The following is a 17,272-nucleotide window of genomic DNA, read 5'->3' as shown; positions in this document are numbered from 1 at the left end:
CTTAAGTTTGTGACATTTGTTATGATGAGTGGGACTATTTCGATAGACCAATAATTGAATTCGCCGTTGACCGCAGCGTTTCTTGCAGCTTGCAACGCGGTGATGCCAGCTACCAGCTGCAGTGAGGTTCACTTCAAACTGGCAGCATTCCTTATAAATGGCATCTATAGTTCCCATTGAACTGATGCTGACAGTAGACAGTAGACAGTAGCCAGCTACAGCCGCCACTCTGCTATTTATACGCGGCTAGTGTGACGAACGCGCTCTCACGCACGCACGCCCGCCGCCATGAATAGGAGGAAGTTCAAGGCCGCCAAATACCTATAAGAGAGTAAATTCACGGTCGCCACTGTATTTATACTGCCTCCTCTTCATAAACCTCCCCCCCCTTGTATCACCGCATTATGTAAACGCTCAGCTGGGATGACTTGCTAAGTCTCCCCCACCCCTCATCTAATCTCCTCTTTCCCTGTCCAGTTGAGGAACTCAACTCTACTTCTTTTAGAAAGTGACCAACTTGAATATTGTTGAAAGTTTTGTAGATTCGCATTTGTCAGTTATCTTCATATAGAAAGAAGAAGTAGAGGGGTTGGAAAATTAAAAGAAAACGAAATTATACTATATAAGTTGATAGCTTTGCAGTGAGAGTATCTTTAGGGAAATTCCACCTCGTCACAGCCGTCGAATGTGTCTCAATTTTCAGAGTTACTCGCATGTAACATCCGGCTCACAAATAAAACAAATGAAGAGAAAATATGTTTTGTGAATACATTTGTATTACAAACGTGTTATACCATCAGCAATAAATCTGTATCAAAATAATGAAACTATGATGAATTGATTTATATCTCGAAATTCGATTGGTTTCATTTGAAGTTCTAGGTGTTCAGGGAAAGTAGACTCCGCTTTTGAAGGATTAGTCTTTGTGAGTTTCTTTCATTTTAGTTGGCAATTCAAATCCTTGTTCGACGTTGTGGAGACCCCATTGAAAGATATTCATAGCTCTGAATAATACATATTGCATCTATCTTAGTTGACTTACATTATTCATAAGAAACTTGTACAGCGCAGCTAGCCAAGATAAACTGAGTTGATATGAGTGAATTCAAGATACAACTGTCGAGAATCTTATATTCTGAAAGATGGATATCGTGGTTGTTTGTCTAGTCTTTGGAATTCTGAATTTGAACCATTTTAAAATTCGAATTTGGCTTCCATCTTCATTTATTCAAGTGATTTGTTTTGTCAATCGCTGGATTTATCTGTTTCTTCTCAAGTGAATAAATCGTCAAATTTTTTTCTGAAAGTTTACCGAATTTTTATAGAGGAAATCCGCTTTAAGAATAATGTTGATTTTATAATATACAATTTTGTTTCAGTATTCCTTTCTATTTTCTCTTACACTCCTTCGTTCTCATAAATCTGTTTTCAGTAATATTATTGAATTGGAATATTATAAATATTATGTATTGTATTCAAAATGTACAGATGTTACACAATTATTACAAGCATTTATATTGTAGTGGTCACCAATAAGTGTAAAAATTTAATTCCTTCCTGAAAGATATATTGATCAAGAGGCTGTTGTCGAATCTAGTATAAAAAATGTATTTTTTGTTATAATTGCCTAAAAAATAAATTTGATGAATCAACCCTGTTGCTTCATTCAAAAGTTCATGGTTGTCTTTATTGCTTTTTTCTAATCTTTCTCTGTTTATGTATTTTATTCTAGTTATTAATATTTCTCGCACATTGGAAAATATTAATATTGAATTTCTATGTTTCTCATATCCCAAAAATTGTTTTAAAAATGTACTTAAAGTGAAATCATGTGGAGAATTCAATTTTCTATTGACATTGCTGCTTATGAACTTTTGCAAGATTATGTATGATAAATTTTCTCGATCCATTCATGCGATAACGGTAAAACTATTATACATTTTTTCATTGTTAAATAACTCTGGTCAGATGGTTAAAGATCTTTTTTGTTTTGTCATGAATTGAATGCGCTTCAATAATAGTAAATTACAGTAATACAGTAATTAATTAGATTATATAACAGTCAATAATGTCGTTTTGTGTGGAGAAAATGATTTAATTTGCCGAGAACATGATGATGCTGACCATAAACCACTACGATGAAGAGCGCCAAGGAGTCTAGACTCTCGAGATATTTGGTGAATATTTCCATTAAAGAGAATGTGTTCCATTACTTTCAAGCTTTAAAATATAGCTATTCTTGGCAAGTGTTAGGGTTTTCAGTTTTTTTATTGTTGTTTAAACCGAAACAACTACATGATACTGGACTTGACTTGACTCAACACTCGTGATACCTGCTATCCTTGACACAGTGCTGTTAATAGAAGAGGCCCGCTGTCCTAACCGAATACTTTTATTTTCAGAAGAAAGTCCAACTGATTCACAATCCGTTGCCATTTTCAGTGCTGGATTTGATCATATGGTTTTTGGTTGGGGCTTTGTAAAACAAATAAAGACTCGATTAGTATTCTTAGTGATCTTTATCTATCATATATGGATACTAGCATTTTTCAAAAATAATTTTGGTTTGCTTTTTGAAGTGTTTCATGTAGTGAATCACGTACTTTACCAATTCATTGTCAAATATAAAATTCTAGTTCAAGCACATACTTTATTAATTCATTGTCAAATGGCACATTTGAGTTCAAACACTTTTAAGCCCGGTTGCAATGCCTGTTGAATTTTTATCATAATTGAATCCACGAGAACCAATCAGAGAGAGCTATTTTTTAAAGAAGGCTTCTCTGATTGGTTCTCTTGGAATTTATCACGGTTTACCTTGGAATTTAACAGGCTTTTGTGCAACCGGAACTCGGAGAATACACACCACCAGTATACACTTTGTTTACAGCGTACATTATAAGAGGTTTCAGCTAGGAAAAACTCATAAACATGTCAATATCATTATTGGGAACAAAAAATTACAAATACAGTATGTCTTAATATCAACATTATTGTGATACAAGAAACAACACCGCTTATTATTAATGTAAATGCTTGTCAGTTTTGAATTGAATAATTTATTAAATTAAGATACAAAATCGATTTATCGTAATTTTTTTTTGGAAATTATGATTAAATTTAGAATAATGTGTGACATTGATAAGCAAATTTGTGCTGCTGCTGTGTGAGAGGTCAAGAAACAAAATTAATATTATTAACGTATAAAGTATAAGAATTAATACTGCTATGTTACTTAGCATTGCATTGGGTTATATGGATTTTTCTATTTATATAAACATAATAATTATACAGTATCTACTACAATTCACAGTTTCCTTTTGAACGGTTTCAAAAACACATTAAAATTTTCAAGTAAATAATTAAATGAGGATCTCATAGTGTTTTGGAAGCTCAAAGACTGAGAAATTCTGGATAAAAAGTTTTTTGATGTGATATTATTCCGACAATTTTATTTTCTTTCAAGATCATCATTAGAATATTTTAGGATCCGTTTAAAAATAATAAAATTATACTTCTCTTTGATATTTTGGGGTTCTTTTAAATCATTCATGTCCTGTAAATCATCCTGAAGACTTATGCTACTGCAAATATTGAAAACAGGGTTAACAGCTAGATGGAAATTCGATGAGAGCTAGATGAAAAAAATGATGGATTTTCGTTTAATAATAATTATGCATTAATTAGCATCTGAATAAATGCAATTTATCATTAATTTTCATCTATTCCTGTCGTTTTTTGGGAGGTTCTATTTTTATTTTTATGTTAGTTCAAGCTAATTATAAAAATCTAATTTCCTATTACACAATTATTGTCAGCCACAACCGTTGTCTTGATGCCTATCACAAAACAAGTCCTATCAATAATGTTCAACAGTATCAAGCCACCAAAGCTCCCAAGTCTTTGTTGTAAATTATAATTTTATGTTTTGAAAACGAATACACCGCTATCACTTGATAGCTTACAATGTTTTATGATAATGGAGAAGACATGACACTTGGATATGCATAGAGTTATTAGAATATGAAAGATGATTGCCAGCGAAAGTATGATTGGCAAAGAAGTGACCTTAGTCTCACTCTTTCCTTTCCCTCTTCTTCTCCTTCTTCTTCACTTTGATTAAGCTTCCTTGCTTCTTGCCTTCTGCCTCCTGTTTGTGTGCCTCTGGCTTCTTGTCTTTTCTACGTCTTGACTCTGCCTCTTTCATCTTCTTTATGGCTTTCCTCTATTCTTGTATTGCACTAAAAGTGCAGGAGACGTGAAGTGGAAACGTTTCCAAGTTCAAGGCTAACCTGTTCATTTTCCTCTTCTCATTCTTCTTGCTCTTCTCCGCCAACATTGCTCTCTGCATTCAAAGTGGTTGGACTGCACTCTGTACTCCGTACTCTGCTCTGTACTCCAAGTTCACATCAGCATTCTCAAGTAGGCCTACTGTACTTGTAAGTTCAGTAGCTCATCACTCTTGATCTTCGGTTAAATTATTTTACATGACAACTACTGTAACTTCTCTATTAGAAACTGATTTGAAACTGTTAATCATAGCTAATATTCAAATTGATGTTAACATGTGGGACTTACAGCCCAACAAGAATATTGACAAAAAATTGCATATGCCTCATCCATCCTCCAATGCAGCATTGTTCTAATCATATTTTGTTTACTTATTCATATAATGAGGAATAATATAATAATTATTATCAGTATAGAAACTAAAATTCATTTAAATACACCACATTGCATTATAAAATTCTGGATTGATTTTGATGATTATAATTATATGATTTGTCATGATAGCCTACAGTGAATGTTATGACCGTACCAATAATGGAATAAAACAATGTTTTTCAAATTCAAAATTGACATGCCTTCAATATACAGAATACATTGAATTTCTATGGAAGTTAGCTAATGAATTGGCTTCTTATTATCATTTTTCTTCTATCATCAGCACGGTCCACATCACACCTTGGGTCAGATTTCACAAATGAAAAAGGATACTAGATAGAAGAAGTTAGAATAAATGACCAAGGAGGGCCGACTGATAGAAAAATAAAGAATGGCACACAGCTCAATAGAAAAAGTGCCGTTCCAGAAATAAAAAGTTTCAAAGAATATTAAGAAGAAGAAGAAGGGTTTTGGAAAGGGGGGTCCCTTTTAGTCGCCTCCTACGACAAGCAGGGACACTGTGGTGTATTCTGGTTTTCAACAAATTCTTGTTTCCTATGTTCGACTCAAAGCTCCCTCAACCCGTAGGGAGCGAATAGGAGTGAGTAGTAAATATCAAGAATAAATAGATCAGGGGTGGAATTCTTTATTTTTTCGAACTGTAATATATTCAATATCTTTGTTAATTTTTGCGTAATTAAAAAATAAATTTTTTAGTTCATTAGATTTAAATGTAATGAAATAACATGAATGTTTAATGCATTGAATTTTCATATTTTGTACAAAGGGGTCAGATTTATATCCTGTTCTAATAACAAACTGTAGAATCAATGCCATGAAACCACTAATTCCATCATCAACAAACCCTAGACGTTTTGTGTTAGTTATCATTAAAACCTGAAAGTTGCCATTTTCCTTCTACCACTTCAACTTCTATCTCAACTTACATGAAGATAATAAGAGATTATGAACACGCAATAATTCTAATAATAGTGTTTCTATCTGTATACCATCTTACTCCACCATCCACATCCTATTCTAAAATTGCATATTTGAAACGATCCATTATGAGGATTAAATATTTCCCATTGTACCCTGCACTACATTCCTACATTCCTAGCTCTTGTTCAATATTGGGGGATTCAAACTGAATTTTATTATACTAATATCAATTATTATTAGTAAGGAAATAGTCAATATTATAACAAGAACCGTTAAAAATATTATTCTGTATATTGAATGGAATGTGAATTCAACAAACTTTGAAATTTATTTTTTGTATTTGTAAAGTGCAACTGAAAATTATTATTGTTTTGAATCTCTAATGAAAGAAATTCCATAATAAATGAATTTATTCTATTATTCTTCAACACAAATCTATCCTATTTATTTTTTCTTTCTGTCGATACATTATAAATTTTCTACATTTCAACACAGTGCATATGAAATTTTAACTCTATGCAATTGACATTTACACTAATTATTCTCTATTCTGGATGAATCAGGTCATAGTAGTGAAGAAATCAATCTTTGTAATAGAAAACATAATAAATTCATGGAGGTGAAATTACTGATCAATCAGTACTTTTACGAGCAATAAGTTCGTTACCCGAGACCATACAATATGTTTTTTCCCAAGCTCACAAACATACCTAATAATGTCATTATTACATTCACAACCCATAAACATTTTTCTCTAGGTCTTGTTTCAACAATCAAGTGTTTTTACCTCGATGAACAAATTCCTTCAAATTAAAAAGCATAGAAAATTGGAATTACAACTTTGAATAATTTCAAGTGTCATTTAGTCTATATATACTACTACTTCTTCCCTCATGGTGAATAATAATTATTAAGGGACTATACGTATTTTGTGTTCAATGCAATCAATGTTTTCATTATCAATCACCATCAATTTGAAATTTTAATTCATAGATATAATTAGTCGTCGTTGGCTCCTTGGATGAGACGCTTTTACTAATGAATTTCAAAGACCAAGTCTTTCTAAGTTTCTAAGTATTATCTGAACTTTCTAAGTTTAATGTCATCCTATTCGATTTTAAATATCATCGATCATTCAGTTACTAGGCTCCGTAGTGTTTCATTATTTAATTAGATTTCATTAAATTAAAAACATATTTGAATATCATTTTTTTTAGAAAAATTGTGGCAAATTTTGGTTACATTCAGATTTTTGAGGTAAAATTATTTCTCTATGCTCATAATTTGTAATTTTCCAGTGGTTTATTTTATTTTTATTGGTTGTTAATTTTATGTTAGAACCTCTCGCTTCGTCGCTGGTGACAAAACATACATGATGAACATGTGTTTGTGCATGATAAACATGCATGTACATACCTGTCCTACCTACCGTTAGTGGTCAGTCTAAATATATTTTAGAGCTGTGAATAACAAATAGGTTTTTGATTTTGTATTCAAATTTTTAAATAAGTGCAATATTTCTAAAGTTTTTGATCTTGATGGATCTTGCATGATACATCCCTACTATAAAAATATGATATAGAGGTTGGTTGTATGAGATTTGTGATAAATTCTATTGATTATTGAGTGTCGATTACATTCAATATGTTGGAGGTAGGTTATTTCCATTTTTACTGAACTAGGAAACATTTGAACAATACAGTTCAACTTTCTTCTCTTCGTATGTAGCTTTTTCGAGGTGAGATCAGTACTGGTACTTTCACTTTGTCGTCATCTTCTTCTTATAGAATAACTGGCGGCTAAACGCGTTTGGCTTTCTTTAATCGTCGCGTTGTAAGCGAGAAATTAGTGGTGAGAGTAGTCAAACATCAACTAAAAGCCGACTCAAGTTCCTGGTGAAATGTTGTAAGTAGTAGGCTATAACTTATTCTTCCTTCAGGGAAGTCTGTTCTTCCAATTTGTTTTCATGGTGTCTCCTTTTTCTGTCTGGGTCCTAGCTATAGTCATGAAATATGATTGTCTTACATACGATTATTAATAGTAAACCTGATAAAATTACAATATCATATACTGATTCCAATTTCCTGTCAATCCTTATGGGATTGTATTAAAACTAAATTTGATTATCATCCAGGAACCAAGTATGTATTCCAGGTCAGTATGTATTCCTTTATTCATTAGTAAACTTTCTGAAATTCAATTGGTGAAATCATGACTTACCGTTTAAAAAACAGAATTCACTAATTTTTATTTTGCCTTTAAATTGAAAATCCATTAATGAAATTCCTTATTTCTCCTAGGCATTGAATCAAGTATATTATAACATAGAAGTTTATCAATAGATTTTGATTATCCATTAATTCTCAATGATTCTATTCATAGGTACCATCATCGTCAATTAGTTATAAATCTTGCATTATCAAACTGTATTCATAATGCTCTGATATATGAACATCTTCAGGTTTAGTTTAGTCTAGTTTGTCTGTTATTTAGATACATCTTCTATTTCCTTAATATTCGCATGTAGGGTATTGGGCATTGAAAATTTTTAATTTAATAAGGATGCCGTATTGAATGAAATTATTAAACATTTTCAAAACTACATAAATTTTAAAGTGGGTTGATGTGAAACTAGTTTTGGTTGTTAAACCATTATCAATCTCTAAGCCCTAGAGATCAGAAGTCACTAGAGAGATTTCAAGAAATATGTGTTGTGAAAAATTCAAGTATTTTCATTCAGTATTAACTTAACATAGCTAAAGATTTGAAAATGTGTAATATGAATGCAATATTCACAAGACTTCCTTTAATTTATACAATACCCGTTCAAAATTGTTACAGTTAGTAGGAGACTTCAATTTCTATCATTCAGTATCAAGTTTACACTGTCAAAGGCTGTAGGATCCTTTAGATTCCTTGAAATCTTGTAGTGTGTAGATGTTTCAAGATGAAACATCTTCCCACCCAACCATAACAAGCGATATCTTTGCTATCTTTGGCAAATTGTCATTTCCAAAGTAGTCAAAGTTTTATGGCAAATTGTAGAGAAATCGGAAACCAGCGTCCAGTCTCCACTGCCAACTTGTGTTGAAACCGTTGCCTATCCTGATTGGAGGCTTGGTTTGCACTGCACAGCTGATCGTGACCGGTTGCGAGCTAGGCTGGCGGGCGGGCGGGGACCCGGCTTGGTGGATTGCGGTAGTGCAGTGTAGTGGCGTACTCAGCCGAGTGCTGAGCTGATCGGACGTATCTGTCTTCTCTCTTGCTCTCAGTGCATCCACACTACTCTCACTTTGCGCCATACATCAAATTCTTCCTTTCATTTTTTCATGCGCTCCTATTGACTACATTATTTTGCTGTGTACCCCCTGACTCCTCACCGGCTTCCAAGTTTGAATATTTTACCATACTCGGGTTGATTGATGTTTTTGATGTGTGTGTGTTTCTCGCGCCCAATATCATCATCAATCTGTGATGTGTTGTGTTGTGTGGTTGTTAGCTTTACTGTTTGATGTGACTCAGAAACCAGTATGGAACATATATGGATCGATCAGATGGTGAGTGTTGATTGCATTATTGTTCATCACTGATTGAACAACTTTCATTACATGAAAATACAATACATTTTCTTCATTAAAAGGAAATTAACTAAAAATGAGCTGAATCTGCCTTGATCAACTGTCTTGAATCAGCAACATGGAATTATTATGCTGATCTGGGATATAAATAAAAAATGATTATCTCTTGTTATTCAGACATATCTGTGTAATTGATTGAGAAGTAGTTTTTGAATAATTGTCATAAAAACATCAATACTATCTTAAGCATCACGCTGATCAGTGATTAAAATTGATCTTATTTGCTGCACATCCTGCATAAATTATTTCATTAATTAGCAATATTTTCACTGATTCTTTGCCAAAAAATTAATGTAAGAAGAGTTTGATGATATTTAGAATCAACTTGAATGTTGCTTATTCTACCATATTAACAATTTGGATTTGCAGTTGACCAATTTCCACTGTAGTTACTCTGGTGAAATTACAGTTACATTGTGACAAATTACATTGACAATGTTTCAATTGAAACCAAATTAAAAAAAAAACAATAGATTCACTGATTTTATGTTCTGGTGTAATTTGTTGCTGTGAAACCTTAGACATATGGTAAACCATTTGATAAAAATTATAATTAACATTTCGCCCAACTGTTTCAACAAACGTCCCGTTAATTTTCTAAAACGTTTGTTAAACTTTCGCAGATTTTTTTAATATGCTTCAAAATTTATCGATGAACTGTCTAGCATTGTTTGTAAACATAGTTATCAACGCTTTGAAAATATTTTAAATAATTGTAAAAAAAATAGAGAAAAGCAATTAAAATAATTACCAGTTGGTACTGGCATTCGATCAATTCTGAATTAAATTAGAGTATCAGAAATGTTGTATTTATAATTAGCAAAAAATGTTTTATTTCTGTTGCAAAAGGTTGCAAAAAATCTCGTTATTGTCTAATTTGATTTTTCTACATTGTGTTGATCGGACTTCGAACCTGATAATTTCAATACCAACCTTGGATAGCTACACACGTCATAGATACAATTTTGAGATGAAATCAATTTTTTAATTGGCACTCATTATTATTAGTTTCTATCACTGAATAATTGTAACTGTGATTGAGATGAATAGGCTATATTTATAAAGTGAATTGTATGTTTTTCGAATTACATTATTGTTTTATGCATGCCTTCAATGTATTTATAACTAAAAAATACCAAATTTCTTATACACTCATCATTGATTCTTCAAATGCAAAATTATGTTTTTTATCCAGTTTCAAAATTATTTAATCTCATTTATTCTCCTTAGGAAACCTGTTGAGTGACAGGTTATATGCGTGTTATGGAACCTGATATAAAACAAGAATAGTAGCTGTTTCACTTCGTTTTGAAACCAGTTTTCACTTTTCGTAAGATGAGTAATGAACCTTCATTTAAGATAGTTTCTGTTCTCAAAACTTGTTTACATAGGAGGGAACTCAGATATTATCAAGATTTTGAAACTGCAATATTTACATCATAAATATTCATTACTTTCGGTCAACTCAATCTTAATATTATTCTAATGTATAATTTATAGTTTTAATAATATAATATACCGTTATATTTTGTTCAGGGTTATAAGATTTAAAAAAAAAATTGGAGACTGCTGCCAGAGATGTTATAGATTTGTTTTATGATGAAATAAAAACACAAAATATTGTTTCTTCTACTGAAAAGGTTTTATTGATACACAACCTTGGTTTCATTGCCCAAGGCATCATCATCATTAGTTGTCTGTTAAGTTGATACAACATGGATGATAGTTAGGTGGAAACAACATGGATTGCGGTTCCGAGGTTCAATTCAACCTTACTTACTGTTGATGCCTTGAAACCTAGGTTTTATTCCAATAGGAGATAGGCAATACCTTTATTACTGTGTTTTCAGTATTCCATGGGATTTTATATACGAAGAGTGCTTAGCACAGTGTTACCAATGTTTCTAGAGATATTAATTTGTTGCACTTAATAATGTAAACACAGAATAATAATAATGGTTGCACAGAATAATGGAAACACATCCTTCACCCACATGTCCATTATACTTTGCTAACTTGATGAAATGTTGGAAGTTTGTGCTTTGTTTTGGTTGATAATGTTATGCCATAACGAGTAAAACGAATGTCAGTGATACCCTTACATACCCTAAAAAATAAAAGGCAATAAAATCCCCGAGGATTTTAGAATTTTTAGAATGTCTGGAAACAGGGGTACTTTCCCATATTTGAATCTAGAGGAGGAATTTCATCCCCAAAATTATTATTTTATTGCAATCTCTCTTACTACTATCTCTCTATTGGTATATCTCATGAAGCATTGAAGCATGTTCATTTTCATCCGTCCAACGTCTGAATCTGTGATATCGATTTCAGTTTCAATATGACGGTGACAATGTATCTAAACTGAAATATTATCAACATCAGTTTGAGTAGCTACGGTAGACCTAAGACATATAGGTGAGCTGACGGGTAAAGTTGAATATCGTTTTTCAAAGACATCCGCTGTTGACAACTGATTCATGCATGGCAAGTTATTAATAACCATTGCTTGCCTCCACTTGTGGGTGAACGCTAAAAGCAATTTGACATCGGCATGGGCACAGTGTGCTTCACTGTTTTACTTGTGAACATCTGGTTTCGCTCAGATAACAACAGTGCGGTGCCGATGCTGGCTATGATACCTCTTATTGAAGAATTTGTCCAAGAGAAATTAGTGGACTGTATCTTATTTGTGTGGCAATGAGCCGAATGAATAAAAATGATGAGTAAGAAATAAATAAGTCTTATTACTTGCATGGACGAAATTCCACATATCCGAGATGAGTAACCACTGTGCTTGCAAGACTGATTGCAGCTTGGAGGCAAAATGGTAACTCTGATAGTAGCTAAGAAAAAAGGGTAAGACACCAAATGAAAAGATTGGTTAACAATATTCAATTTAATAAACAACAGAAAATAGTAAAAAATTTATATGAACAAAAACAGCAGTTGCTGTAACTAGATTTCAGATGGGCACATAAGCACAAAAGCAGAAAAAAGAGAATTTGATGTATCTTAAATACAAAATTGACTTTAAAATAATTGTATGAAATTAGATAAATTGCAAAGTTATTTTAATGCCTACTACTCAAATTGACCATGAATTATTAAGAAAATATAATTTTCAAAGGGGTGAATTGCTTTATGAAAATTTAATTTAGGTACTAGACCAAATTCGTAAAGACAAAACAATTTGATAATTCAATAGGTATACAAAATATCTACAGAGAACATTAGCTGTAAATACAAAGGTTAATTAGTACAACAAAAGAATAATACAATATAGGATGATATGTAAAACAGGGTATGCGCAAGATGCTAACAAAATGCTTGAATGATTAGATCGATTTGAGTCTTGAATAAATCGAGATAAAGACTTGAAACGTCTCAATCGTAGAAAACATAAGTTGACAAAAATGTTGGTAAAAATGAAAATTATTTAGTGCTGTCTAAAATTGGTAGAAAGCTCATCAATACATAATTATTACACACATCAAAACAATAGCACAATTATTTGAACGCTATATTGCGGTAGCAACCTAATCAAATTACTAAGTCAGTAGATTCAAAACTAGTAAAAATGTGACTTGAATAAAGATATAATAATAGCAAGGGCTAATTATTGTAATAACTGCAATAGGAAAAGATCTGTAGCAAGGTTACACATAGGCTAGCAAATAAAACGTTGTAAAACAAAGTAGGTTATGTAAATGGAAATGTAAACAAAACAGATTACACAAAAGAAAAATACGCTGAAGAGCGATGCAAAGACAAGTCCAAATTTGTAATGGCTTGTATCAAAACTAGTAAAGCAATACTTAGAATGCTTATGTAAATTGGGTTACAAAATATAGGTTATTATGAAATATACGCCGAAAGGCGATTTAATGACAAGTCCGAGAATTTGTAATAGCTATTACCAGAACTAGTAAAGCAATACTTAGAATGCTTATAATACAATAAACATAATTAGGAAAAACTGAAAAGTTCACTGAAGCGCTGTGGCTTCAAGGTAAGGTTATGTAAAAATTGAATTTGCAATGAAAATTGCTGTTCAAAATATGAAGCAAAGGTGAAGCTTCAAAATGCGATGTTTCAAATATATTGAACGATTAATTGTGAATCCAATAATAACACACATTAAACGGGAGATTATGACAAAGTAGCCTAAAAAAATACAAAATGAAATTGAGGATAAAATATAAAATTACTCAGCTTGAGACATGTTGAATTGAAGAAGTAGGAATGCCCAGGAGAGGACAAAGTGCGACCAGCCTCGACTTGTAGACTTGTGAACATGGAGGTCCACCAAGTATGTGTTCAAATGGATTGAACACCCGATGAAGTTGAACTCCAGACGACCTTCTACGACGAATACTGTGAGTGCACAGTAGAGATGTTGAAGCAGCAGAGTACTATCAACGGAACCTTCTAAGGTTGAAGGCCCCCCGAGAGGTGACAGCGTGGTAAGACCAAGACTGACAAGAGAATAGAAGACGATCCAGAACAGCTTGAACTGGGAACGAATTCCTCGTAGAAGTTATCCTAAGCTGCCGTGCTTAGGAGGAAGTCTGAGTTTTGCCGAAGGAAACGGCCAATGCGGAGAAAACACACTTTGAGTAAAAGTTGTCCACGAGGACGCGGTGCACAAATTGAAATATTGAGCTATTTCAATAAATAACGAAGAGAAATTAATGATTTATGACTCAAAACGTCGAATATGATTAACGTAACAAGATTTAAAACCAGACATTGGTAAAATGTGAAAAATACGGGAAACTCAGAAATTTTGGTGACTGTGACTTATGGAGAAAGACGCTAACGAACGGCCATGTTGTCGACGAGTGAAGATCCTACAACCAAAAGGGCGGATGCGGAACGATGTGGAACTAACAGGAAATGACAAGAAAAACACAACGCAAAGACTCAAAACTTCACAGAAAGTCTTGAAAGAGATTAAAAAAATACAATCGCAATGACCATAAAATGATTAAAGAGTCAGACGATAATAATACAAGACACAAAAGCAATAAATGCGTGACGAACTTACGACTGGGGAAAAAATAAGGGGAAACACATTAAGTTGGCACTGGAAGCGCGCCAGATTCAAAAATGACGAACCGAACAAAGATACAACTGAAAACAAATGAAAGTAGTGCATACATCTAACATAGAGTGGGCCCGTTGGGAAATTCAAGGAATTGCACAACAGATGAAAAATAAAATATGTTAGATGGATGCGATACTTTCAGACTCTTCGTCCAATGGAAGTGGAGCGATGCTGGAGATTGCACGCTTATAAGTACCAGCTTCAGTAAAGACCATGACAACTCTAACTTTGTTGTCCACACCTTTAATCACCTCAGTGATTCGACCTAATTTCCAGACCGCGGGAGGGGCACCTGGATCTTTGAGCAGCACCAGCGTGCCGACGACAATGTTGTCTGACGACGATGTCCATTTTTGCTTTTGTTGCAACGTAACAAGATACTCCTGTGACCAGCGATCCCAAAGTTGACGATTTAAGTCCGCAATCCTTTGCCAACGAGCAAGATGATTTATGTGGTTGGTTTTAGGTTGTTTTGTAGGAAGTGCATTTAGGGGACGACCAATTAGGAAGTGACCTGGTGAAAGATACGCCAAATCATGCGGATCTTCTGAAAGCGGAACGATGGGCCTAGAGTTCAAAATAGCACCAATCTGAGCACTGAGGGTATACATCTCTTCAAAATTAAGTATTTGATTGATAGTGATAATTTTAAAAATACTTTTGAAACTCTTAATGGAGCGTTCCCACAAACCTCCGAAGTGGGGAGCACGAGGCGGGATGAAATTCCATTGTATCCGCCAACTAGTGGCTGCGGTTTGAAGAACACGTTGATTTTGCGAATCAGCAAGAAATTTGTATAGCTCTTGAAGCTCACTGTTAGCACCTGCAAAGGCAGTGCCATTATCGGAATATATTGAATTAGGAATACCACGGATTGAAACGAAACGAGTAAGCGCGGCAAGAAAGGCCTTGGTAGACAATTCTGTGACCACTTCAAGATGTACGGCACGTGTGACCATGCAAACAAATAAAGCTATATGAGCTTTAGCAAATGTGCGAGACTTAGGGCCGCCTAAACGCAAGGTAAGAGGTCCCATGTAATCGACGCCTACATTTAGAAAAGGTGAACCAATATTCACACGAACTGCAGGGAGTTGTCCCATAATCTGTTCAGCTTTGACATGAGAAAAACGGAAACATTTGACACAGGAGCGTAGAATACTTTTGACTACACGTCTAGTAGATGGGATCCAGAATCGCTGTCTAAGCGAAGCCATAGTAGCTTGTACACCAGCATGACACAAACGTTGATGAGTGGCTATTACTAATGCCTTAGTGAATTTGTGCTTACATGGGAGCAATATCTGATGTTGAAAGTCAAAGGGTACATCAGCATGCACAAGTCTACCACCGACTCTGAGCAAATTGTCAACATGCAAAAACGGCGAAAGTGAATGCAAATTATTGCGAGAATCCAACTCGGTTTTCGCTCGCAATTGATGAAGTTCAGGACCAAAGGATTCCTGCTGAACAATTTTCAAGACATGAAGTTCTGCCTCCTGAATTTCAGCTACAGACAATTCACCAAAACAACGTGTGCTAGAATGCCGAACATTGTGAATAAAACGCAAACTGTAGGCTACAACTCGTATTAATTTGAAAGGGTTAGATAATCGAGAAAATAATTTTGAAAATACTGACACTGAAACCTCATTGACAATTGCAATGTTAGCAACATTGGACACAGCAACATTTGAAGAAAATGAATCCCAATGATCTGAGGGCTTGGCTAACCAGGAAGGACCATGCCACCATAGGTTATTTTTAGCAAGCTCTGCTGGCGTCAAACCCCTTGAGATTACATCGGCTGGGTTATTTGAAGTGCGTACGTGATTCCATGTACAAAAGGATGTAGTCTCTTGAATTTCAGCAACGCGGACAGCTACGAATACATCTTTTCTATCGGGTATAGCACGTATCCAGTTGCATACTGTAGTGGAATCAGACCAGAGAAATACATTTGAAATTGATATACCAAGTAAGTTAAAAGCTTTGACAACTCGATTTATGAGACGCGCTAACAATAAAGCGGCCTGAAGTTCCAACTTAGGAATGGAAAGTATTTTGAGTGGAGCTACACGTGATTTCGAACATATCAAACGAGTTTGTATGTTATCTGAGACAGATCGAGCATAAACGCAAGCGCCAAAAGCGGTGGAACTGGCGTCTGAAAAACCATGCAGTTCAATGGCTGAATTTGCATGTACACTGAGAACACAACGAGGAATTGAAATTTGCGGCACATCAGGTAATTGATGGAAAATATTGAGCCATTCTTTTAACAAATCGGTAGGAAGCTTTTCATCCCAGTCTAATTTCAGCAACCACAATTTTTGTAGAAAAATTTTGGGAAGAACAACTACAGGACTTACAAGACCAAGCGGATCATAAATACTAGCTACTACTGAAAGTATTTCACGTTTGGTGAAAGACGATTTTTGCAAATCTTTAGAAACGTTTGATGCAATGGACAATTCATCCAAACTGGAATTCCACATTAGACCTAATGCTTTTGTAATACTTCCATCAGCTTCAGAGACGGGCTTGATGACTGAAGTTTCAACTAAATGAGATGGAATTGATGCTAAGAGCTCAGATGAGCAAGACATGAACTTTCTTAATTCAAAACCTCCGCTTTGAAGTAAGAGAATTAATTGTTGAGCAAGTGAAATAGCTGTTTTGACATCAGGTCCGCCCGTGATACAATCATCAATGTAGAAATCCTGGTGAACGGATTGATAGACCGGAGAATCGGGACTAGTCTCTAATTCCGCAAGCTTATTCAAAGTGCGCGTAGCAAGAAATGCAGCAGGAGCGGTACCATAAGTAATGGTGTTCAACTGAAATTGTTGTAGCGGCAATGACGGATCATCTCGCCAAAAGATTCTATGAAAATTTCTATCAGAAGACTGAAGAA

The 17,272-nt window shown here is 34.1% G+C and overlaps 1 protein-coding gene across 8 annotated transcripts in view; it reads left to right on the top strand.

Annotated features, from left to right (window-relative positions):
• The window catches only part of LOC111054858 (steroid hormone receptor ERR2), a 71,333-nt gene that overhangs the window by 14,579 nt on the left and 39,482 nt on the right, over positions 1-17,272 (top strand). For 2 of the 8 annotated variants that reach the window (XM_039427365.1, XM_039427363.1), the window contains exon 4: positions 7,395-7,512. The exons of 2 other annotated variants lie outside the window; for them this stretch is intronic. Coding sequence is in view for 4 of the 6 variants with exons in the window: in XM_022341985.2 (XP_022197677.1) it covers positions 9,138-9,164 (27 nt within the window). In the remaining 2 variants the exon portion in view is untranslated. Of the gene's footprint in view, positions 1-7,030; positions 7,261-7,394; positions 7,513-8,786; positions 9,165-17,272 lie in introns of those variants that run through there. 4 more of the 8 variants (XM_039427362.1, XM_039427364.1, XM_022341985.2 and 1 more) reach the window with 4 other exon arrangements.

The sequence above is a fragment of the Nilaparvata lugens genome, chromosome 4 (assembly GCF_014356525.2).
Source record: "Nilaparvata lugens isolate BPH chromosome 4, ASM1435652v1, whole genome shotgun sequence".
NCBI lineage: Eukaryota > Metazoa > Arthropoda > Insecta > Hemiptera > Delphacidae > Nilaparvata > Nilaparvata lugens.
Note: the sequence above shows the minus strand (reverse complement) of the source record. Positions and strands in the feature narration are given on the sequence as shown.